The following is a 26,050-nucleotide window of genomic DNA, read 5'->3' as shown; positions in this document are numbered from 1 at the left end:
TCTGGGACATTTTGCCAAGCAGCCAGGTAGACTGGTATTTTTGAGAGAGGTGACAGAGCTTCTACAAGTGGGGACTTTGCTAAAATTCCAACCAGAAGGGAAACCGGACTCCTAGAAGGGGATTTTCCTTTGCCTAGTCCAGAAAGACTGTTGCTGTTGTGGAGGGAATGCAGTCAGTCAAGGATTTATTTGCTTTTGTGGTGTGCATAGAGAAGGAAGTTGTCCTCATCCTTGTTCTTTAAGTCAAGTTGGGCATCCCATAATCCCTATACTCTATCCAAGAAATTTTCCCAGATAAAATAACAAAACCAAGCCCATGGACTAATTCTTGTCTCTGAATGAGAGTGAAAAATGCGTGTTGCCTTGCTGTGCAGGAATAGGGGGACTCACATCCAGAGGCCCTCTAAGATGTAGCACTAACTTAAAATACAAAAGAAGGTAAAACGTACCTGCTTTGTGCACTGGTACCCGCTGGTTGAACAAAAAAGCTGACTAATTTATAGCCTGCCTAAGTGCTGTTTTTTTAAATATTTCTCTGTGGTGTGCAGAAAAAAGCAGAACAGAGTCCAGTTCTTTGACACAAGAACTTATTTTTAGCTGATGGACTGCTGCCCATACATACAGAATAATCTAAGGGTAAATGGCATTGCTGACCTGATTTTAAAACCATCGTCCTCTCCCCTTTTCCCTTGTTTTGTTGAAGATTTGACCCAACTCTGCTTTAGTATTGTTGATACAACTGTTCTATCAGCATATCGGACAACTGCTACAGATCATATTGTATACTTATTTGCATTTTCTCTTGCACTTTACAGTTTTTTTTTTTTTTTATGTAACTCTGTACAAAATAAATAACACTTTACAGTTCAAAAAAAGCTGTTATTTTTGCTTGATTATTTAGAAAGGCACTGTGCCCGATTTACTAATGTGAAGTTCAGTGAGCATACCAAAAAAGCTTTGGCCATTCTCTTTTAAAAGGCAACTGTGCAAAAGTACGGTTGTCCCATAAAGTGTATGTAAACCCAAAACCAAAAATGTAATATCTTGCAGCTTACTAGTCCTCACTGTGGTGGATACATTTGCCTTTTATTTAAAAAAAAAAAAAAAACGTATTTTGCCTTAAATTCATGTGGTAGTTCTAGAAATACCAAACTCCCTGTCCCTGGGTGGCTACATCACTACTCTACTAGGACTATAGAGAGAGCCATGGTTGTCACCCTAGTCTGCTCTCCTGATATGAAAACAAAAATGTTTGTATCTTTTCATCTCCATTACATGAAGCGAGGGCAATTGGTAGTTTACAGAAGATCACTAGTAGGGCAGATATTCATCGATGCAACACAGACCTGTATTCGCCAAAAATGTTTTTAGCTTGAAACAAAAAAAAACAAATGCAGGCACCACATCAAAGGACTGTAAAGCCCCGTACACACGTACTGAATGTCGGCCGAACGATCGGCCGTCTTCTGTCCGGTGCTGTCCTGTCGGCTGAAAACTGCAAAAGACTGCACATGAATTTTGTCGGCCAACAACAGCCGACTGCAGAAGTGATGTCATGTGATGGTTAACTTTCCATGTGTTTTTTCTTTTCTGAGCATGCCCAGTCTTGCTAATCGGTTGTTTGTCGGCCGAATTCTGTACTGACTGGCGAACAATCGGCCGTTCTGGTGTTGGCCAACAAAAATTTTAATGCCTGCACACCCGATTCTGTTCGGCCGAAAATGCACTGTCGGCTGTCGGAAGCATCATACTAACAAGCCTACAATTGGCCGATCGGTCGTCGGCCGACAATCGCTACGTGTGTACGGGGCTTAAGCTGCAACATTTTCACATTTTTTTTTTTTGGGGGGTGGGGGTTTAGTTATCCTTTAACTCTTTCTCTGCAGCTTTCCAAACCCACTGCAGACTCAGCCCAAGGGCTGCTTGATGCCACATTGTTTGACACTCTTCTCCTCCTAGAGGCAGCAGAAATGTCTTCAGGATAGCCCCTCAAAGTTTATAAAGTATTAGATATTGTGACACTGTTAGATAAAAATGAGGCTGATTTACTAAAGAAATTGAGAATGTTCACAAAACTAATTTTGTGGATATTCACTGTAACCCTTAGATGCTGACTGCACACATATATGCGGCCGCTCGGCAGATGGGCCTTAGCGCTGCATATATGTAGTCCCGTTAAAACTACTCATGGTGCTAAAAGTATGCTCCCCAGCATGGTAGCCAACATGTACCGGAAAGCTCTAGGTGCATACTAGCGATCGGGAGCTTTCCAATCAAGTGACTGCTGTGACAGCCAATCACAGCAGTCACATAACCCGAATGCCCGCCTCTGCCTCCCGGCTTTCAGAGCCTTAAGGGCTGGGAGGAGGTCGGGGGGAAGGGGTTAAAACGGTTGTATACCCCGCTTTCTTATTTTTACCTATAGGTAAGCCTATGATAAGCTGTAGGTAAAATTAATATTTTCTAAACCTGCACCGTTAAGGAGATATTCTCCCTGCATTCAGTTGCTGACGTCAGCGGCACATGCGCTCTGAAGGTCTGGCGTATTGTGCAGGGAACTTCAGAGCTTTTTGCCGGAACTGGGGTTGACGTCATCGTGTCTCCGGTCACTCACAGCACCGGAGCCTGTGATCCCGGATGAAAGGACAGGAGGTAATGTCAGCCCGGTCACCGATGAGAGGGCTTCGTTCTAAGGTGAGTATTTCATAATGTGCTAGAATGCGATGCATACTTGCACATAATGTCTTTATCTGACAGTTTTTTTTTTTTTTTTTTTGCTTTAATTAATTATCTAACCATGCGCAGTGGAAATAAGAAAATGGGAATTTGCTTTTTCACAGCATTGGCTAATTGAAGGGAGTATGCACACAATATAATGTGTGAACATTTTCAACTTCTTTAGAAAATCAGCCTCCATGTGTCACACTGTTTTGTAAATGGTAGGTTCTTATAAAAGTAGTTCAACTATTTATTAATCATAACCGTTAAACTGTAGTTGGAAAGTAAACACATTGGCAGCCATCGCTCTGGATATTGGGATGAGGTTTGGAAACTTTGCCTCCTGATGCCAAAATGAGTCCAGGCATGTTGTCAAATATGCACACATTTACTGTGATGCTTCTACATTGTACGTTAAGTGAGATCCCAAAAATGTGTTAGTATTGTATAGGAAGTGAAGGAGTAGATCATCAGTCGGCCCATTCCTGACCAAGTTGGCTAGATATACATGGGCCATTTCTAATCTAAGAGACTGAAAAATTCGGGAAATTAGTCTATATACACAGAGTTCGACACTGCTCCTGCTATATACACATTCGACACTGCTCCAGGTCAGTTTACTACTATAAACCTTGCACACTGTCCTTCAATACAGGTGTCAGCCCCTCTCGCAAAACAGCATTAGAACAAGATAGGATTATCCGAATGGCTGCACTCTGATCAAAACCACCTTTATTCCAGCATGTTCCTAAAATAAGCCACAGCACAGAAACAGCAGCGGGGGATTGAAGGTTGCGTTTTATGGCTGTCTCAGTGCTTGATCATAACCTGTTAGATCAGTGGTTCTTAACCTTATTGGAGTTACTGAACCCCACCAGTTTCATATGCGCATTCACCGAACCCTTCTTAATTGGAAAAATAAAATATGGCTCTCCTCACCTTGAATTCAGCGAGCGTTGTGTTCTTGTATTTTCCATCTCCATGCAGCTTAAGGAAGTGTTCTCTTAGTTTTGCATGAAGGGATTAATATTAAGAAAGAAATCACACGACGTACCATCACGGCAGTTACAATTCGACTACTGGGCGCGCCAAATTCCCTGCAGCACAGATAGGCCAAGTGATGTTGCGTGATCACCTGCAGCCAATGAGTGGGGCGTGTCATCACAAATCCTATGAGTCGGGTGTGTGTCTTGACCTCCGCCGAACCCGCGAGACTGACTCACCGAACCTCTGGGGTTCGATCGAACCACTGTGTTAGATGGATCTTACAGTCCTCTATGTTGACAGGTCCATCCAGAAAAGGCAGATCTGCTACTTTGTAAGCCCCCGTGTATTTACAAAACAAGTTTAAAATTTGTTTCATTTTCTTAACACCTAGTGTGATAAAACACCACTCACAGGCAAAGCAGAAAACACAATGCATATAAAATACATCAAAAACCATCCATGTGAAATCCTTACAAATAATCCAAATAATATTTTTCAGGAACAAAAAAATATAAATACATAATCTATACATAGAAGTGAGTGAGATCCGATTTGAAGTTGAGCTATCAGGATTACGTGTCTGTAAATAAAATATCTAGTAAACCTTACTATGCCATAGCAACCTGAATGAGTCGCCTACTCTTTTGGGACTCACCACCTTTTCAATACCTTGTATGCGGAGGGCTGAAAGATCACCGTCATAACACGCATTAAAATGTTTGCTATATTGGTAGAACTTTTTGTATGTTATACATGTGGTCATGAAGGAGATATCTCAGCCTCCTTGTTGTCCTTCCCACATATTGTTTAAAGCCCAACTCCGGGCAAATGTTTTTTTTCCCCATACAGTGGGGCTGTGCCCTCACTGCATGGATAACCTGCTTGTTTTGTCTGGTGGTGAACACAGTGCTTATACTCACCCGATCCTTTCGATCCTCAGGAAAATGGTGCTCCCCCATGTACAGCGGTGGACTGTTCCTGACGTCTCCATGACCAGAGCCTGTCTATGGGTGTGATGACGTCAGGAACCATCCACTGCACAACACTACCAGAATGCAGGAGGGTGCAGGAGCCCCAGGGACTGGTCTAGCCCTTGGGGGATCAGAGGATCAGGCGAGTATATCTTTGCTCTCATAATCCCCTAGACAAAAATAAGCAGTTAACCCATGCAGCGTGGGCAGAGCCCCACTGCATGGGGAATAAAAAAAAAAAATGTAAAAAATTTGCCCGGAGTTGAGCTTGAAGGCAGACTTCCGGTAATGAGGTGGAGAATGGAACTCGTGTTACAGTTACCAAAGGTCTTAATTTCAAATTCTTACCTGTAGATACAAAGCTGTCACCCCTAGAAATACAGGGACAGCACAGATATTTGTCCTCCCTGCACCTGTATTTGCCTTTCAAATGGAGCAGGCTGCCACCCTGCATTGTTGAAGAAGAAGAGAAATAGCTACAGGAGAGTCAACTACTCAAAGAGGGACCCCCTTCGAAAAAGTCAGTAAGTGACGAAACGTCAGGGACGTGGCCATACGACGTGCCTGGTGATTGATCGGGTGAGCGGCGGTGTCTCACCGGAGAGTCCTGGACCCGAACGCTGGTATATCACGCGTCCGGAGCAAGTGAGCACCCTGATCCCTACTCTTGATTATGATGTGCTTTGCATATTTATATACCATGTACGTGCATATTAGTGGATTTTAAATGGAATAAACTAGTTCATACATTATTGCACTAGTTGGCTCTCCTCTTTCTTTTATGGTTTATGTGGAGCGGCATCTTAAGAATCACCAAGGATCCACTATTCCCTATATCCTGTGCAGTGGTGCACTCCAAAGCGTTATCAGCCCTATCCATGAGAGTGGAGGGCAAAAAGTGGGGTGAGTGTTCTAACTGAGGGGAGTGGAGCACAAAGGGGGCGGACACTTTGTTGGTGAGTTTCTGTTCAGCTTACACTGGAATCTCATTGGATCATCACATATGACTATTCTCCTACTATTGGACTTTTAGTTTTCCTACTATTGGACTTTTAGTTATACATTGATTTATCCATGTGTGTTTCATTGGAATTTTTCCACTTGTACACTAATTCATTTTGGGATTGGATTTTCAGTGATTATTTGAACACATGTATATATATCTATTTATTGATTTGTTGGTTTATTTTGTTCACATATATCATGTGCAATTTTCTAAGTTGAGCGCTGCTAGGTGGGATTATTTTTATTTTTCACTTTTTTGGTATGTAGAAATGGTTTAACATTTTTCCAAACTCTGCACTATTTGCTGTAGAAAAAAAAAAAAGTGTCCCCCTACAGATGGCTTTCGGAGGCCTTTTCTTTTAAAAGTTAACTCTACCTGCAGTTTTAGCTACAGTATGTTCATAGCTCAACACTGATTCTAGAATAACCCCGCTGGAGAAATGACCTATACATAGTATGAATTCCTACCCAAAATCCTCATTATTGCTACATATCCTCGGAAGTCTCAAAAAATTGTCCTACAGGAATGGTCCTTCTAGCGTGCCTCAGATGGCTTGAATCTACTCGCAGGATCTTATTACCAGACAAGGGCTTCTTGTACAAGTTCGTAACAATGTGATCGTCCTGGCTCTGAAGCAATACATCCAGAAAGCTAATTGAACTAGTATTTATTTGACCAGTGAATTTTAGTTTCAGTTGGTTGTTATTGGGGTATGTCAAAAATGCATCCAAATCCCACAGCTGTTTAGAGAAAAACAACAAATCATCTATATTGTGACAAAAAAATACTATGACCCCCCCAACATTTGTATTAAGTTCTAGAAACCTATGCTAATTTTATGTACCAAGAAAAGTGTTACTTTCTATGTATTCGATGTATGTTGATTATCGCTGTATTGTTCATTTAATTTGAATAAAATAAAACTTTTATTGGAAAAAAAGAAAAATACCAAAAAAATACCAAAAAATCCCCAAAAAAATAAAAAATAAAAATACTATGTGTGGGCAGAATTGGTTCACTTGTCCAAAAATGCAGACTCCTATATAGGTTGGAGAGAAAGGGTGAACATTTTGGTAATTTGTCTCATGGAATAGGTTTCACAGAGTATACTTGGGGAGGAAAAAAAACTGCCCGTGAATCTCCTAAATGAACAAGTGTTGAGCTATTATTCTTCTTCTCCTATTCAAGTCTGTGAAGGAGAAGACGGGAAATAAATCCCTAACAGCGCCTGCTAGGAAAATCTCTTTCAAGTAGCTGTTATTAAAAAGGTAATGTGATACAAATAAGGTGATCAAGCTCAGAGATATTAGTACCGTGACTGAGCTATTAAAATTGAATGTGTAGTTCTAGCTTTAAGCTGGCCACACGGGTTTAGTTTTCTATTGTTCAGAGTGAAAATTAATCAATTCCCATCCATGCTAAACAGCATAGATGGAAGAATCTCTACAGCCAGCTATTGTATCTTATGGGATGCAGTCCTTGCTCGACTGAGAATTTTTTACCCAGCTCAGTAAATTTTTAATTTGACCTTTTTCGAACCAGGTGGTGCCGTCAAGGCTACCCATGGCTTTGGTGATTTAGCTGCAATTGGCCAAAATTTGAGTCTTGCAAGCCAGCTTAAAGCCTGGTACACACTATCAGGTTTTTTTTTCCCGTTCAACCCAGCGGGCTGAACGAAAAAAAAAATTAACTCAGGAAGAGGTCGTTGAACTAAATATGCAATGTTGAGCTATTGTGTTCTGACAGGGGAACTGTCACCTGCCAGAACACACCGATCAGCACTGCCTGCCAGTGCTGACCAGATGAAGGTTTTCTAGCATGTCTGTTCAACAATTGGACAGGCTGATGCACACTGCGGCCGAATGTCGGCTGGTTACTTTTGAACCGCCCAATACTAGCCAATATTTGGCTTGTGTGTACCAGGCCTTACTTGTCTATATCTGTTTTGTGAATTGTACAAAATCTCATTTAATGCAATTTTTTTCTGAATCATATTTTTGTCAGTCGTAGACAAATTGGATTGACGTGCTGACATCTTATAAAAAAAAACATCCAATGGGACATCCGTGATCGTAATTACAGGTAATTTGTTTCTAAATGACCTGAAATTCACACACAAGCTGCAAATCCAATTTCCACCAGCACCACAAAGGTGTAATTACATAAGATAAAATTAGATATACACCCTCCACTTAGACAAATGTGAAGAAGAATAAAAACAGAAATAGTGACTCATAAAAATTACACCTTTCTTTTCCTGGTTCAGCAAGTTATTTGAAGTAAAAGCTCTCAACTTTAATCTAACTAACTTGACACAGAGCAATAAAGATAAAACATGAATACAATTCTGCATAGCAAGTGTATACAAAGAAAAACTAGACAACCTACTGCCGAATTTTTATATATAGATTATATTATGTTACATTGTATATATAGAATATACATTTTTTATCTAATATATATTTTAATATTTGTCAAAAAGTAATAAATATGGCAAAATGAATAATGTAAGCACTGCAACTTTAACATGAAGTCTGCTTTTTTTTCTTTGAAGTTTACCATAACTTATTATTCATCTGCAGCTCTAAAGCTTGATTGAAAAATCACCTGGCAGTATGGGATCTAATTTTGGAGTGGCTTGTCATAGCTTTCCCTATGAAATACCAGTCTAGCATAGCTGAAATATATTCAGCTGGACGATAGTATTATTATTGCATGCGTTTGAATATGTGTTGCATTACATCATTATGAACAGTCAACCACCATACAATAAGGTAGCAACACCCGACACATGGCTGTTGATTTACTAAAACTGGAGAGTGCAAAATCTGGTGCAGCTGTGCATGGTAGCCAATCAGCTTCTAACTTGAGCTTGTTAAATAAGGCCCCTTTCACACATACGGTCCGTTTGTCCGTTTTTCCTCCATCCGTTGACGAATGAAAAACGGACATCAATGCATCTCTATGTAAAAATGGATGACAACGGATGATCATCAGTTAACATCCGTTTTCATCCGCTTCCGTCAATGTCCGTTTTTTGGAACTGATGAATTCCCTATTTTTTATCCTTCAAAAAACCGGATCGGACGAAAAACGGATGTAAACGGACAAAGGGCTCTTTCACACGGCCGCTCCGCTTGTCCGCAAATCATCCTATTTTTTTGCGGATGATTTGCGGACATAATGTAAGTCAATGGCATTGCGGATGTCAGCGGAATACCATCCGCTGACATCCGATTTTCTTCCTTTCAGTTCTGTTCCGTTTTTTGGAACGGAACAGAACCCTATTTTTTCATCCGTTCAAAAAACGGAAAGGAAGGAAAATCGGATGTCAGCGGTGTCATCCGCTGACATCCGCAATGCCATAGACTTACATTATGTCCGCATATCATCCGCAAACGAATGGGATGATATGCGGACATACGGAGCGGATGACACAAATGTAATCCGCTCCGTGGAAAAAAAAAAAAGTCCCGCAGCGGAGAAGAAATGCGGAGCGGCCGTGTGAAAGAAGCCAAATGGTCAGTTTTTCATCTGTTTTTGCATTGGTAGTGGATGTAAAAAAAACGGATGAAAAAACGGATACATTTTTACGTGACTGAAATGATGAATTGAACGGACCGCATGTGTGAAAGGGGCCGAAAGCTTTGACAAAAATCCTGGAAGCCGATTGGCTTTTTTGGAAGGCTGCACCAGATTTTGTACGCTCCACTTTTAGTAAACCAACCCCTTGGCATGTACATTGAGGTGAGCTACAGGCAAGGCTGGTTGGCATTTACTCTACTAGTGTGTTGGGGTGCTATTCAGAATGAATGGGAACACACCACATGGTATGTTACTGTACAGTAAATGTATGTTTTACAGTGCGTTAGCACAGCACATAGGTGTGAAGCTGACCTTATGACAGATCTGATGATATCAAGCAGGTTAATGAAACAAAAAAATAGTATTGGGTTTGACTTGCTAGAGGAGTAAAGGCTGTTAAATGTTGGTAAATTAGGTTCACTTTGAAAACTTGATCATGTGCAAGAGATTTTTTGCTGGTACACGACTCCCCTTACTAAAATTAACTTTTCAACTTGAACATACACTTTGCATAGCAAAGATTCTCTTTTGTATGGTTGGCCACAGATGGCTCACATTTCAGCTGAACTGGCCAAAATTCAAGCCATAGTTAGTTCTGCAAGCTCCACTCAGCTTGACAAATGTTGATTGTATAATTGACTAAGCGGAGTAGAAAATTACCGGCAAAAAAGTGACTGCATACCATTAGATGCAGTTAGTGTTCAGAGGCAAACTATATCCTGACGGCTTAACTAGTAAAAATCAAGTGTCGATAGAATTTGAAATGAAATTTCATTTCTTAGGGAAAGCCTTTAGTTTGCCATTAAAAAGATTTAATTTGCTTTTCAATGGACCTTCTACAACCCTGTCCAGCTCTCCTAGAGTTACTTTCGGTCTCTTGGAATCTCCTCCATGCTCTTGAGACTGTGCTGGGAGATACAGCAAACCTTCTGGCAATGGCACATGTGCCATCCTGGAGGAGTTACACTGCCTGTGCAACCTTTATAGGGTCTAGATATCGCCTCATGCTACCAGTAGTGACACTAACCCTAGCCAAATGCAAAACCAGTGAAAAACATTCAGAAAAGAGTAAGAAAAAAAATGTCTGTGTCCACCACCAGTAAAACCATTCCATTTTTGGGGGTCTTCTTTTTGTTGCCCATCTTGTGCACCTGTTTTTTTATTAACACCAAAGCAGCTGGAACTGATTAACAACCCCTTCTGCTACTTAACTGACCAGACCAATATCCCCAGAGTTTACTTGACTTGATGCTATACTCTGGTTAAAAATGTTAATTTTGTTCAAGACCTCCTTCCTACGAAATTTTCCGAAGAGACAAACAAAGTTTTCTCATACAATACCAGATTGTATGATTTATGTTTAATCAGCACCATTTTCGCCCAAAAATACAACACAAACACACTACATCACTTCCAAATTTTAATTCTGTAGTAGGAGACTTTTTGTACTTTAGCAACCTATTTGTTTTCGATATGGAGACTAGCATGCAAAAAAAAAAAAAAAAATGGATGATTGTTCGTCTGATAATCTCATCGAGTGTACTAAGCTTTAGTGCCTCTGGATAAGGAGTTAATTTCAAAGGTTCGGTAGAAATAGGTGTTAGGATAAGAGTATTTGATCATTTTCTATATTTTCGTAGGTGTTTATTTTAAGCCTTGGGACCATGTTGTCACACTAGCGATCTTTTCACTGGCAGCAAAACGCTAAGGAGACAACTCACCTCCTTCTATGGCGTCATTGTCTCACTTGTCTAAATGGTGCAGCAGCTCTCTTGCCAGCAAGGGAACAGCAAGGTAATGACACTCAGCCAGTGAGGAAGCAACACTTTAGGAGCAGGTGAGTATTCCTGTTGCTGGGGAGTCAACACCAGTGAAGGGACTGCTAGTGTGACATAAATCTTAATTTTCAAAACTACAGTATGTAGAAGAGGTAAAGTGGATCCAACCTGGTAAGGTGGAACTAACCTTCCTATCGTTTACAGCCAAGGAAGCTGCCATCTTGGCCTTCGCTTGATCTGCACTTGTCACAGTGCTGCACATGTGATCAGTGATGACACCAACCATTTAATGGCTTGACAGTTCAGTTGAGAGCACAAGCTGCAATGAGAGTTATCATTCACGGCATGCCTTGAATGTAAGTGTTTTGGGAAACAGTTAAATCGATGGGGTTAGTTCTGTTTTAACCACTTGCCGACCGCCGCACGACTATTTACTGCGGTGGTCAGTCCCTCACAGGCAAAGCGACATAGTACTACGTCGCTAGCCTGTGAGGCTTCTAGGGAGCGGGCGCGCTCACGGACCCCCCCCCCCCGCACGTGTGCCCGGCGGACCCGATGTCCGCCGAGCACTCGCGTTCGTCCGTGACACCGGAAGAAAGGCAGGCGGCTGATGTAAACAAAGCCGCCTGTCATTCTTTCCCTGTGTAAGAATGGAGATCAGACGGTTCTACTATGTAGGACCGTTGATCTCTGTTCTTACACCAGTAGCCATGTCCAATCACAGTTAGAAGCATGCCCCTAGGACACACTAAACCCCTCCCTCTCCAATACAGTTAACCCCTTCACTGCCAGTGTGATTTTTACAGTAACAGTGCATATGTATAGCACGGATTACTGCAGTAATGTCACTGGTAACCCCAAAAGTGTCAAAAATGTCAGTCAAGGGTCCGATCTGTCCACTGCAATGTCGCAGTCCCGCAAAAAAAAAAAAAAACGCAGATCGCCGCCATTACTCGTTAAAAAAAAAAACAACAAAAATGACAAAAATCTTTCCCTTTGTTAGTAAACGCGATAACTTTTGCGCAAACCAATCAAAATACGCTTTTTGCGATTTTTTTTACCAAACATATGTAGCATAAAACAAATTGGCCCGAAAATGTTAAAAAATTTTGATTTTTACATTTTTTTTGGGGAATTTCATATAAGAAAATGTGAAAAATATTGTTATTTTTGCAAAATTGACGCTTTTTTTTGTTTATAGCGCATGATCAAAAAATCGCACAGGTGATCAAATACCACTAAAAGAAAGCTCTGTTTGTGGGAAAAAAAGGACGTCAATTTCGTTTAGGTACAGCGTCGCACGACCGCGCAATTGTCCGTTAAATTCACACAGTGCCGAATTGCAAAATAGGCCCTGGTCAGGAAGGGGGTAAAATCTTCCGGGGCTTAAGTGGTTAAGAGTTAACTTTTGAGTGTTGGGTTGGGTGTTTGAAAGTGAAGGGTTTTTTTTTCGGTTAATGACTGGTAATGTTGGTATCTAATGGCAAAACTTTTATTTCAGAGATGGATTGAGTAAGACCCCTTTCACATGGGTGCCTCTCTGGAACTGACTCTGCTTGCTCAGCGGGGAATCACTCCGCTGATCCTAGCTGAGCAGGCAGAAGACAGCTCTGTCTCCGCTGACTCTGCAGAGCGAAAACAGACACAGTCCCACTCTCAGACCTAAACACTTTCAATTTGTATGCAATCAGGCAGGCCCTTGTACTACATAGTTGAATGTAAATCTACCAACAAAAGTTGTATAGTGTGTATCCAGCTTAAAGCACCACAGATGTCATCAGCCCAATGTAAGAATGGCCACTATACTACACTGACCCTTTTACCCCAACTAAACAGCAATAACCACCATGACACCATATCGGAGAAAAATGGTCATAGCTGCCATTTATTAACCACTAACCAAATACAACAAACATTACTTAAAACAGAAACAATAATAATACAGGAGCAATAACCATAAGGTTTTTTGGAGGCACAAAGTATCTGCTTGAGTACTTACAGGGTCCCCACGGTCGAGGACAACCTCAACTCTCTGCAGATACCTCTCAGTTGACCTTTTCAGTTAACCCACCATTAACTGCCATTCCACGGGGGGACTCCATACCTTAGATGGGTCCCTAATATGATAAGCACGGCAGATTTTTAAAACCCTTCCAAAGACCCGAACTGCCAGGCCACTATGACCACCGAGAGATGAACTGATCCAGTGCATGAGCGGGTGGGAATGTTCCTCCTCAACAGTTCTTCTCCAGAGGCTGGGAACTTTCCTGCTTAGAAGACTCCCTGCAGACCCTCCTCCCACTGTGAAACCCACCAACCACAGTAAGTGACTCTCCTCTTTCCTTAGTTTAAAGCATAACTCCACTTTTGTTGAGAAAAAACACATTCCCCTCAAGGTGATCCATGTACATAACAACCTTTGTTGCAGATTCCTAACTTTTGTTATTCTGAAGAAATCCCGGTTTGTGCCTCTGTGCAGAGTGAGTCTTATGGGAGTTGTTTCATAATTATCAACCAGCTGCTGCAGAATCAGAGATCTAATGAGGAAAGTTGCAGGGCCTGCATCCCTTTAGATGTGATTTCCTATTGGGAAGATCTTACCAAAAATGACATTTTTGTTGCAGGGGATGCCAAAAATCTGATTTTTTTTTTAGTTTAGACTTCTGGGAAAATCAGTGAGCTAATCACACAAGCAGGAAATTACCTTTCTGGGGGGCATTCTGTACATATTCTGTGATAAAAGGTATAGTGCGCTCAACGCAATCATATATTTTATACATATGACATCTGGGATGACCCAAATATTATGGTGATCTTCATACAGTGTGAAAAACCATATGTGAAAATTCTTTATGCATATAAATTATATATAATTATGTGCATAAATGATATAAATTATATACATATAATTTGTAACAATCGTGAAAAAAAAAAAAAAAAATATATATATATATATATATATAGATATATATATATATATAGTAGTCCTCCAATTGATCCAGATAATCTCAAATAGCCAAAGAACAAGCTTCCATCAATAGTGGATCTTCAATCTTGCTAATCTTAGACCGATATGTGAGGATGAAATAGAAGAAATAGCCTCTTACCAGATAACACTAAACAGTGAGCCTTATTGGTGAATAGGCACTTTCCACACGTAAACAAATGAAATCAAGTGAGGTGACACCTCGGTGGTACTGCAAACTTCTTACCAGAAGTATGTAGAGGGTAGGCAATAAACCAGTGTTGTTTATACAGATGCACCAGATAGAGGGTATCCAATGGTGGCTTCAATGCGTGGGCTGAATGTTTTTCCACTGAAGAAACTTCAGCAGTGAGCTCCGGTCCCAGCTGAAGCCTGATAAGGAAAAACGCGTCGGGGGGAGTAGCCACGCCAAACCATGTGTTCCCGCACTGCAGGCTGTCACGTTCGGTACACTTGGAACCATTGTTTATGCCCAGTTCCTTCCATTTGCCATGTAAGTGTGTTTCTTTTTCAATACATTTTTTTTTAAAAGGATAATGCACTATTGGCACTTTATATCTTTTGTTATGGGAGAGCTAAATTAGAGTACAGTATCGCCAGCTACATCAGTGAGTTGGATATGTTGGAGTGGAGAAACATTCAGCCCACGCATTGAAGCCGCCATTGGGTACCTTCTATCTGGTGCATCTGTATAAACAACAGTGGTTTATGCCTACTCTCTACATACTTCTGGTAAGAAGTTTGCAGTACCACCGAGGTGTCACCTCACTTGATTTCATTTGTTCACATGTGGAAAGTGCCTATTCACCAATAAGGCTCACTGTTTAGTGTTATCTGGTAAGAGGCTATTTCTTCTATTTCACCCTCGCATATGGGTCTAAGATTATCAAGAATGAAGATCCACTATTGATGGAAGCTTGATCTTTGGCTATTTGTTGAGATTATCTGGATCAAATGGAGGGCTATATATATATATATATATATATATATATTTATTTTATTTTATTTTTTTTACCACGATTATTATAAATGATATGTTTTTGCATAAAGAATTTTCACATATGGGTTTTCACACTGTATGAAGATCACCATAATATCTGGGTCATCGCACATGTCCACATGTCATATGTTTTATATTTATGATTGTGTTGAGCGCACTATACCTTTTTTCACATCTATTTTCCCCATTTCAGTGCTGACGCATAATTGTATGGTTAGCGCACCTTATTTTCTTTCACAAATTCTGTGTGCAGAACACCTCTAGGTTGCCATATTGCATGAGAAAAGTTGCAGGGCCTGCATCCCTTTAGAGGTGATTTCCTATTAGGAATATTTTACCAAAAAATTACATTTTTGCTGCAGGGGATGCCAAAAATGTGACTTGCATCTTAGTATAGACTTCTGGGAAAACCAGTGAGCCAATCATACAAGCAGGTAATGGTGTTTCTGGGGGGGGGGGGTTGTTCTGTACACATTCTGGCTACCTGGCTACCTCCAGGTAGCCATATTGTATTACATTTTACAGAAGATTACAACCACTGCAGATTGAAAAGGCAAGGTAATTTTAATAACATTAAATCAAAATATGACTTGTCTCAATTTTATACGCTATGTTATTTTGTTTTTTATTTGCTATTTTTTTCCACCAGGAAAGTGAAATTATCCATTAACAATTAACTCTCTCTCTCCCTGATTACCCTGTTTCCTAGTCATGCTAGCCCTACGCTATTTTTTATTTTTGCTCCGGGCTATTCTGGCGCTGTGTGCATCAACTCAAAACATACAACTCCAAAGCGAGTCGTTCCCCCACCCTCCCTGCGCTGTCCCAGCTCTACAGTGCATATGAGATACCTAGGCACCCGGAAGTTCAGGGAAGCTGTACTGTACAACCTGGATCTGGCGGTGGTGTGCAGTTAGAAATGTTTGTACCCATACATTTAGTAAATCACACACTGGGAAATGGGTAACAGATTGCTATAAAGACATTTATTTAAAAAAAAAACGGTTAGTATTTTCAGGGCCGCTGATAGGGGGGGGGGGACCACAAGCCCTCCTGTACGGGGCCCAGGGACATAGGGGGGCCCAAACAGCATGAGGAATCAGTGCAGTCGGGCAATTACAGAAGTCGGGCTGAGGGGCAATTACAGAAGGATGCCCTGTGCAGCTCTCTGCAGCAGCCCCCCCCCCCTAAAAGCTTTCAGCTGCTGCAGGGAGAAAGACAGACACGGCATCATTCCTGTAATTGCCTCCCTGGCACTGATCCCCTTCCCTGTTCTGCCTGCTTCTGATCCACTCCACCCACCCCGTGTGCCCCCCTGTCACTGTGCCGCCCCACCTAGCGGTGCTAGAGGCTTTCCTGCCCTGTAAAAAAAATGAAATAAAATAAAATCATTGTAATAAATCTTTAAAAATTGTAAAATATAATCATTTAAAATGAAAACTATTAGAAAAGGGCTAACACACACTGGTTCACTGTTATGTTTGTGTATGTCCAGGAGTTAGGTACCACACCATTTCACCCCCCCCCCCCAAATATTTTAAGACAAGTTTTTCCACTAAAAATACACTAAAATAATTATTAGCAGACACAAACATAACAAAGAACCTGTGTGAATTAGCCCTTTGTATTTGTTTTTACATTTAAAAAAATAAGTTATATATATTTTTTTAAATGTTGAAAAATGTTTACAATTATTTTATGTTTTTTTTTAAATTATTAATTACAATGTTTATTATTTTTTTCTTTTTTTACAATTTGTTATTTTTTTTTACAGGGCAGGGAAGCCTGCAGCGCTGTGTGGGGGGCACAGTGAAAGAGGGGCACACGGGGAGAGGGGGGGGGAATCAGAATCAGGCAGAACAGGGATGGAGATCGGCGTCAGAGAAGCAGTTACAGGAACGATGCCCTGTGTCTCTCCCTGCAGCAGCTGAAAGCTGGCAGGAGGGGGAAAAACTGGCTTTCAGCTGCTGCAGAGAGCCACACAGGGCTTCCTTCTGTACTTACCCCCCTGCCCGACCGCACCGATTCCCTGTGCTGTTGGGGCTCCCCTTGTGTGCTCAGGCCCCCTACAGGAGGACTGGTGGGTCCCCCCTATCAGCGGCCCTGTTTGTGTCCACTAATAAGGATTTTAGTGAAAATATTGTCTTGATATATTTGGGAGGGGGGTCTGCCAAGTAGGCTGTAGGGGGTCTTGTGATTTCTAATATCAGCCCTGAGTATATTATATCTCACTTTTTTAAAGTGTCCCAAAATGACACTTGATTCAAGTCTATGCAGCGCAGCACGTCGCAACCAACCTGAAGGCAGCGTTGTGGTGTGAACAGAGCGCAAAGAAAACAATCATTGCAGATCAACACAACTCAACGGAGATCAGATAATCAGATAAGCTCTCATTCATATAAAAGTAGTAATAATACCAATTGGTTACTCCACTTCTAGAAACAAATCAAATGTCACTCAGAAATCAGATCCTAAATAAAGTAAACAAAGTCACGTTAGGAACTAACCTGACAGATGACATGCCCCACATTGGTATAAATCAATCCATTTCCTCAAAGCGCTGGCTGAGTCGTCTCCTAAATGTCACGAAGCAGTTTTATCCCCAGTGTATTACTACAAAGTCTCTTAAAGCTATAGTAGGCAGAGTATATTGGTCGAAGTGTGAGCGCGTCCTGTGCGGTGTGTGATCGTCCCTGTGTGACTTGGTAATGCGGCTTCCCTAGCTGTAGTGTAGAGTGTGGATGGCGTTCCTATGCAGAGTTCCCTTCTGAGCAGCTTTACAGTCCAGCAGCTGGAGGAGCAGGGAGGGGAGGTGCAGGGTGTGCCGAATACTACAGCCGCCTCTCCAATCTCAGTACTACAGAGAGCTCACACCATGCTGAGATTACAGCAGAGAGCACCTTCCCTCTCTTATACTCTCTCCAAACACCTGGGAAAGTGACTAATCCTACATTAACACTTAATGAAGGACACGATAAGGAGATCGGAAGTAAAATTTCGTCTGACGAACGATCTGACGATTTTCGGATTGTTAGTGTAGTGCTTTCGAAAGCCAGTTACGAATTTTTGTACAGGAAAAACCTGATGTGCAGGCTATAAGATTTTTATCATACGTGAACACAACGTACGATTTTTATTTAATTAGTACAGTTTTCGTAAAAAAATCGTATGCATGCCCGGAAAGGAAAGAATACATACAAAACAATTCAACACATGACATCACTTCTGAAATTGAATTATGTTGTACGAGATTTCCGTATGAAAGTAACTTCTTCACTTTCCATATGAGACTAGCATGCAACAAAAAAATGACGAAAATTAGACCGATAAGGCTCGGTTCACATTAGTGCAATGGCAGACATCGCATGTGATTCGGAGCGCATTGCTATGAAAATCACATGCAATGTCTGTGCGATGCAAATTCAGCTATACAGATAGTATGGCTGAATTTGCATCTGATTCAACACAAACAGGACCTTTTTTGGGTCTGCAGCAGAATCGGATTGCATGGTGGTTCACACCTATGCAATCCGATTCATGTCTGAATGCACTGCGATATGCTGTTCCTTCAGATCCCAGTGCCATGAACGGCGGCTCCCACGCACATGCGCAGGAGTGATGTAATTGCGCCCCCGGCCAATCGGATGGCCGGAGGAAGAGATCCAGGAAGCAGGACGGCCGGACATGTCGGCCGTCCTGTCGGCACTGCGGGGGCTTCGTTTTTAGGTAAGTACTCCATAATGAGCTAGTATGCGATGCATACTAGCTCATTATGCCTTTGTTTTCTTTGTTTTTACAGGTTTTTTTTTTTCACATTTTTTAAATGGGTTTACTTCCTCTTTAAAATATCTTTCATGATATTGAGAAACTGATATTGAGAGACTGGTGTTCAAAGTCACACAAAGAAAATGAACTTGTGTTTTAATCAGCAATACACAGTCTTTGTGTTTTACTGAACAATGATACTTTGTTTTATACCTTTTTACTATATGCTCACGGTTTTAAATTGTTGCAATTTTATGCATCTACTGATATAATAGTATAATTTCCAGGAAGTTTTCACAATCACTGTACTCGTATTTGAAGGGGAATTAGCTTTTAGCGAGTGGTTCACTCAATTTAGATAAGGGATATTAACCCCCTTTTTTTTCCATTAGACAGCGCACTAATATCTGCACATTTTTTAGTTTTCAGGGTTTTTTTTAGTTGCAGCAGTCTTCACTTATTTGTGGTTAGCGCACCTTTTTTCTTATTTATTCATAGATAATCTGATTTACACTGGTTCGCTTCAAAACTGCCAGTAAATAGCTAAGCTCTTGAGGCGTTTGCAGTGTGATTTTTAACCACTTCAGCTCCAGAAGGTTTACCCCTCTTCATGACTAGTGACAGATCGAACACCCCTCTATTCAGTTTACACCAGAACATCTCGAAGAGGGAAAAAGTTCTCACGAACATGCAAACTCTGTTAAAGTCTGTGGGACACAAACATGAAAAATCGAAAGTCCTAATTTTAAAGGCTTATATGCATGTTATTGCCATAAAAAGTGTATAGGGACCTGGGTACTGCCCTGGGGGACATGTATCAATGCAAAAACATTTTTTAAAACACTCAATTTTACAGGGGTAGTGATTTTATTATTATTATTTGCTTAATGTGAAACAGTAAAAATGAAAGATTCCTTTAAATATCGTGCCTGTGGGGTCCCCTTAATAAGCCTGTAAAGTGGTGCATCTGTACGATGTATGTAGCCTGCTGCAGCAATACTGCCATTTCTAAAGGAAAAAATGTCATTTAAACTTGCTCGCGGCTGTAATGTATTGCCGGCTTCTGGCAATACAGATAAAAAAATCCATACCAGACCATTATCCGAACATGCAGCCTGGCAGGCCAGGATAGGGGAGTGGGAGGGACGAGCGAGCGCCCCATTCCTGATCCATACCAGGCCGCTTGCCCTTAACATGGGGACAGTGCTTTTGGGTGCCCCCCAAAGCACCTTGTCCCCATGTTGATGGGGACAAGGGTCTCTTCCTGACAACCCTGTGCTGTGGTTATGGGGGTCTGTGGGTGGGGGGGATTTTTGGAATCCGTAAGCGTGTAACAATAGAGATAAGACAGGAAGTCATGTGACATCATAAGAGGGCCACCGGGTGACATAACGGGCTGCCCTCCTACTTGCCTATAAAACAGCTGTCAAAGCTGAAGAACGGCATACGGCAGGACGCCTCAGAAGAGGCAAACCGTTTTTGAAATATTTTCTATTTTTCGGGGGCGTCATGATTGACGATGGATTTACATCGAGGGACACTCATTTTTTTTTTCCTTTTTAATAAAGGACTTGACAAAAACTGTCTTATGTGGTTTTTCCTTTTTTAAATTTTTTGGTGAATAGGTAGGGGTACCATGTACATGGGGGAGGGGGCCGGGATCTGGGGGTCCCATTGTTAAAGGGGGCTTCCAGATTCCGATAAGCCCCCCCCCTCCCACAGACCCCACAACCACAGCCCAGGATTGTCGGGAAGAGGCCCTTGTCCCTATCAGTGGCGGCTGGTGAAGTTTTAAGATGGGGGGCGCAAGACCCCGCCCTTCCATTTGACCCCTCCCATTTCTCAGAAGCCCCACCCCTTATAGACTCCACCCATTTTGTCCCCTGTATTTTGCTTGCGTGAACCAATTCTCCCAATATATCACATATTAAGGGGTCCATCAGTACTAGTATATCCCATAATAGGGAACAGGGGCCCTATTATGGAATATACTGTGAGAGACATCCTATTATGGGATACATGGACTGAGAGTGGCACAAACCCCACAGTACAGACCCCCCCAGCACAAACCTCACAGTACAGACCCCTCCAGCACAAAACCCTCAGGCACAAACCCCGCACAAACAACTCAAGCACAAACCCCCATAGTACAGGCCCTCTAGCATAAACCCCACAGTACAGGCCCCTAGCACAAACCCCACAGTACATGCCCCCTTCAATATAGTGACCAGTATAAATGCCCCCTTTCAATGTAGTGACCAGCATACATGTCCCCAATGCAGTGACCAGTATACATGTCCCCAATGCAGAGCTATGCGTGCGTGCGTGCCTCCAATGCAGTGACCACCAGTGTACATGTCCCCAATGCAGAGATATGCGGGCGTGCCTCCAATGGAGTGACCACCAGCGTACATGTCCCCAATGCAGAGCTATGCGTGCGTGCCTCCAGTGCAGCCAGTGACCACCAGTATACATCCCCCAATGCAGAGCTATGCGTGCGTGCCTCCAATGCAGCCAGTGACCACCAGTATACGTCCCCCAATGCAGAGCTATGCGTGCGTGCCTCCAATGCAGCCAGTGACCACCAGTATACGTCCCCCAATGCAGAGCTATGCGTGCGTGCCTCCAGTGCAGCCAGTGACCACCAGTATACGTCCCCCAATGCAGAGCTATGCGTGCGTGCCTCCAGTGCAGCCAGTGACCACCAGTATACGTCCCCCAATGCAGAGCTATGCGTGCTTGCCTCCAGTGCAGCCAGTGACCACCAGTATACGTCCTCCAATGCAGAGCTATGCGTGCGTGCCTCCAGTGCAGCCAGTGACCACCAGTATACGTCCCCCAATGCAGAGCTATGCGTGCGTGCCTCCAGTGCAGCCAGTGACCACCAGTATACGTCCCCCAATGCAGAGCTATGCGTGCGTGCCTCCAATGCAGCCAGTGACCACCAGTATACGTCCCCCAATGCAGAGCTATGCGTGCGTGCCCGACAGAGCAGTGCACTTACCTGGAGGCTGGAGCCCTGTGAGTCACGGCGGCTTCTCCCTCTCCTCTTCTCCGGTCTCCTCTCCGCTCCGCTCCGCTCTCTGCAATGCCGGTCCACCGCGTCCAGTGTCCACTCCAGTCGGTGCGGCAGCGTGACTGACGCACGCGACGTCAGCGGGGTCAGCATGGGGCCATGGGATGTCCTGGATAATGATTGGTCCAGGCTGTAGACTGGACCAATCACAGCCAGGATATCAGGAAAGTGAGGGTGTCCAAGCGCAATGACTTGCGCCCAGGTTACGCCCCCAGAAGGCAGCCAATCGGCGCCTCTTCTGGGTCGTAAACCCCACCCCCCCATAGCCACCACATAGGCCGGTGTAGCGGCGAACACAATTTTTTTTTTTTTCAAAACGTTATTTGTTCGTTTTGTAATTTTTTTTTTTTTCAAAACTTTCTTTGTTCGTTTTGTAATTTTTTTTTTTCTTTTTTTTAGGGGTAGGGGGGGCGGCGCCCTGGCGCCCCCTATGCACGGGCCGCCACTGGTCCCTATCAACATGGGGAAAAGGTGCTTTGTGGGGCACCCCAAAGCACCCTCCCCATGTTGAGGGCAAGCGGCCGGGTATGGTTCAGAAGGGCAGGAGGAACTTGCTTGTTACCCCCTATCCTGGCCTGCCAGGCTGTATGCTGGGATAAGGGTCTAGTTTGAATTTTGGTGGGGACCCCAAGCCATTTTTTTTTTAAATTTTGGCCTGGAGTTCCCCTTAAAATCTGTACCAGACCCAAAGGGCCTGATATAGATTTTTGGGGGGACCCCATCCCGTTTTTTTTTTATTTTGTCAGAGGGTTCCCCTTAACCACTTAAATACAGGGCACTTTCACCGCCTTCCAGCCTAGACCAGCTTTCAGTGTTCATTGGCAGCTATGGGAAATTATGATCAGCTTGGCATGGCACTGCTCCCTGTCTTTAACCTTGGCGTCTATGGGAAATCTTGGTCAGCTTGGCATGGCACTGCTCACGAATTATAAGTGACAGGGACACAAAACTTGGGAAGCACCAAGAGGGGACCCAGGACTACGATATATCTATGTGGGGTATAACCTGTACACTACACTGACTGCACTAAACTAACTCAACACCCTATCCACTAACTACCTGCCTACAGTGGCGTTACTAGGGAGGGGGCAGAGGGGGCCATGGCCCCCCAAAATTAGTCTGTGCCTCCCCATGTGCCCCCCAATTAATTATGTGCACAACACAGTAAATTGGAAAGTTATTCTGTTTCGTGCCGCGCGCAGCGCCTCTACAAACAGAGGCCGGCGGGCGGGCAGGTGCCCCGGCGGGCAGGCGGAGGGGGGCGTGCACAGCGGAGCGGCATGACGTCAGCATAGAGAGAGTGCGCACCAAGCACCAGCCCGCCCCAGCCTGGCCTAAAGTGCGCGCAGGAGTGGCGTCACGTGGACAGTACTGACTACTTTCTTAGTTAGCAGTCTGTCCACTGTGTGTCTGTCCGGGACCGGACCGGAAGGTGAGGGGGCACGAGGCAAGACACTGGCAGCAAGCATATGCCAGCCAGCAAGCCAAGCAGCAGCGCCAGTACAGAGGAGTGTGAGGAGGACTCGAGGAGCAGGCCGGGGGCATCGACTTAGAGGTGGCAGCCTGCCTAGGAGGTGAGTCACTGGAGCAGTGAGTCCACTCACTGCCCATTTTTAATGCATCATACCACCCTCACACCCAACAATTGTCAATGTGGACAGTGGTTGACATGCTGAGCTGACCGAATTTTACAGCTGAACAATGCTGTACAATTCTGTCAGCATACTCAGCATGTCATCCCACATTGTCATTTTCAGGGGGATGAGGGTGGTATCAGATGCAAATGTGCAATGGACTCACAGTGAGTCCACTGCACATTTGCATCTCATACCACCCTCGCATTCTGACCGAATTTATTTTACAGCTGAGCTGACCTGCTACACTAGTGTCACCTCTAAAACCGATGTCCCCGGGCCTGCTCCTTGTGTGCTGGCTGTGTCTGGTTCCATTGCTGCGTACTGCTGCCTCGCCTTACAGGTGACTCCACTAATGCTGTCCGCATGCTCTGGGCCTTCAAATGTATAAACATGTAATATTCGTGACTGATGCCCATTGTCAGGAATATTTCATGTTTATGTCTTTATTTGGCCAATTTTTCACAAATGTTTAATGGGACATCAGTTTTAGAGGTGGCAGGTAAGTGGAGCAGTGAGTCCACTGCACATTTCCTTTCTCGTACCGCCCTCACTCCCTCATGCCCCTGAAAATGACAATGTGGACTGACCCACTGACAGAACTTTACAGTTGAACATGGCAAACATGTACAATACATGTCCGTAAGTTTGCTATGTCCAGCTGTAAAATTCTGTCAGCGTGTCAGTCCACATTGTCATTTAAAGTTTATGCTTTTAATATCCATTGTCAGGAATATTTCATGTTTATGCATTTGACGGCCGTTGTCAGGAATATTTCATGTTTTATTTCCATTTTTGGAATCAAACGCATAAACCTGACATATTCCTGACATTGGCCATCAAACACATAAACATGAAATATTCTTGACCATGGGCATCAAACGCATAAACATGAAACTGACCATTTCGTAAAAAGGTGAATAGTACCTGCGCTATGGAGTTTTTTTTTTTTTTTGTGTGTGGTTAAAAGCTGCCACCAACCTACCACTGAGGTAGTATGTGAATAAAAAAGGTACAGATATATGTTGGTACACCAGCGCTACCACTGTTTTCAAGGATAAAAACCATAAAACCATAGACCTATGCTGTGCCAGATAGTGAATTGTGTTTCGAAACCTAAAATTATATAAGAGCCAATATAATGGTGTAGAATCTTATAAAAGTACACAGTGCATTAAAGACAATTAAGTGCTGGATTTAAGATACTGGGGGTCAAATTGCTTATACCCAGTTGGATATGGTCCTTGTGGAGCCAGGGGACCAGATCATGTGTAATAAAGTGCCAGTGTGCTGGAAAAATCAAAAAATGGTGATACCTCTATATTGGTATATAAGTGACTGAAAGTGATAAGTGCTTCAATGTAATAAAACAGTGCTGAGACTGCCCTGAGGTAGAAGGATTTATTTGGGCTTTCTGTGTGATATTGTACCAGTGATGCTGTGGGTGGTAAGTGCTCACAGGCTAATGAGACCCCTATAGAAAGATCAAAAACTGAGCAAAGGTTACTGTGGCTGATTTCTGCAGTGATCTCTATTCCTACAGGTCTGAGACCCCTATAGAAATATCCAAAAGTGAGCAAAGATTACTGTGGCTGATATCTGCAGTGATCTCTATTTCTACAGGTCTGAGACCCCTATAGAAAGATCCAAAACTGACCAAAGGTTACTGTGGCTGATTTCTGCAGTGATCTATATTCCTACAGGTCTGACACCCCTATAGAAAGATCCACAACTGGGCAAAGGTTACTGTGGCTGATTTCTGCAGCGATCTCTATTCCTACAGGTCTGAGACCCTTATAGAAAAATCCAAAACTGAGCAAAGGTTACTGTGGCTGATATCTGCAGTGATCTATATTCCTACAGGTCTGACACCCCTATAGAAAGATCCACAACTGGGCAAAGGTTACTGTGGCTGTTTTCTGTAGTGATCTCTATTCCTACAGGTCTGAGACCCCTATAGAAAGATCCACAACTGGGCAAAGGTTACTGTGGCTGATATCTGCAGTGATCGCTATTCCTACAGGTCTGAGACCCCTATAAAAAGATCCAAAACTGAGCAAAGGTTACTGTGGCTGATTTCTGTAGTGATCTCTATTCCTACAGCTCTGAGACCCCTATAAAAAGATCCAAAACTGAGCAAAGGTTACTGTGGCTGATTTCTGCAGTCAGGGGCAGACAGGGCCGGGGGGAAGGGGGGCAATTTCCCCCCAGGCCGGTCTGATCCCCCAGAAAAGGCCACTGCAGCATCAGCTCAGTTTATTTAGTAAGTTTCACTTACATGGTGACTGGCCGGCGCCGGCCCCCAAGACCCATTTGTTCCTCCGCCCAGCCGCTATAGTCTGAGCTAGACTGGTTGCTAGAATAGCCAGCCGCTTGGCGTCTAGCAACCAGTGACGTCATGGTCCCGAGGAGGAAAACGAGGCAGAGTTGGGACCCAGCATGCAGAGCGGAGAAGGATCTTCTTAGTCCTCCTCCGTGCCTATTACTGGCTCCACCCACTTCCTCCCTCCATCTCCCACTTCGCAGGCCACTGCAGAAGAGAAG

The 26,050-nt window shown here is 43.2% G+C and overlaps 1 protein-coding gene across 1 annotated transcript in view; it reads right to left on the bottom strand.

Moving 5' to 3' along the window:
- Positions 1–17,805, bottom strand: part of LOC309548008 (adhesion G-protein coupled receptor G4-like) — a gene marked incomplete at its 3' end in the record, with an annotated part of 102,730 nt that extends 84,925 nt beyond the window's left edge. Inside the window, exon 1 of the mRNA XM_082247990.1 lies at positions 17,539–17,805. Within this exon, the coding sequence (XP_082104116.1) occupies positions 17,539–17,561 (23 nt within the window). The 5' untranslated portion in view covers positions 17,562–17,805. The remainder of the gene's footprint in view (positions 1–17,538) is intronic.
- Positions 17,806–26,050: the final 8,245 nt, after the last annotated feature.

This window comes from Pelophylax lessonae (assembly GCF_965119305.1).
Source record: "Pelophylax lessonae genome assembly, chromosome: 2".
NCBI classification, from domain to species: domain Eukaryota; kingdom Metazoa; phylum Chordata; class Amphibia; order Anura; family Ranidae; genus Pelophylax; species Pelophylax lessonae.
Note: the sequence above shows the minus strand (reverse complement) of the source record. Positions and strands in the feature narration are given on the sequence as shown.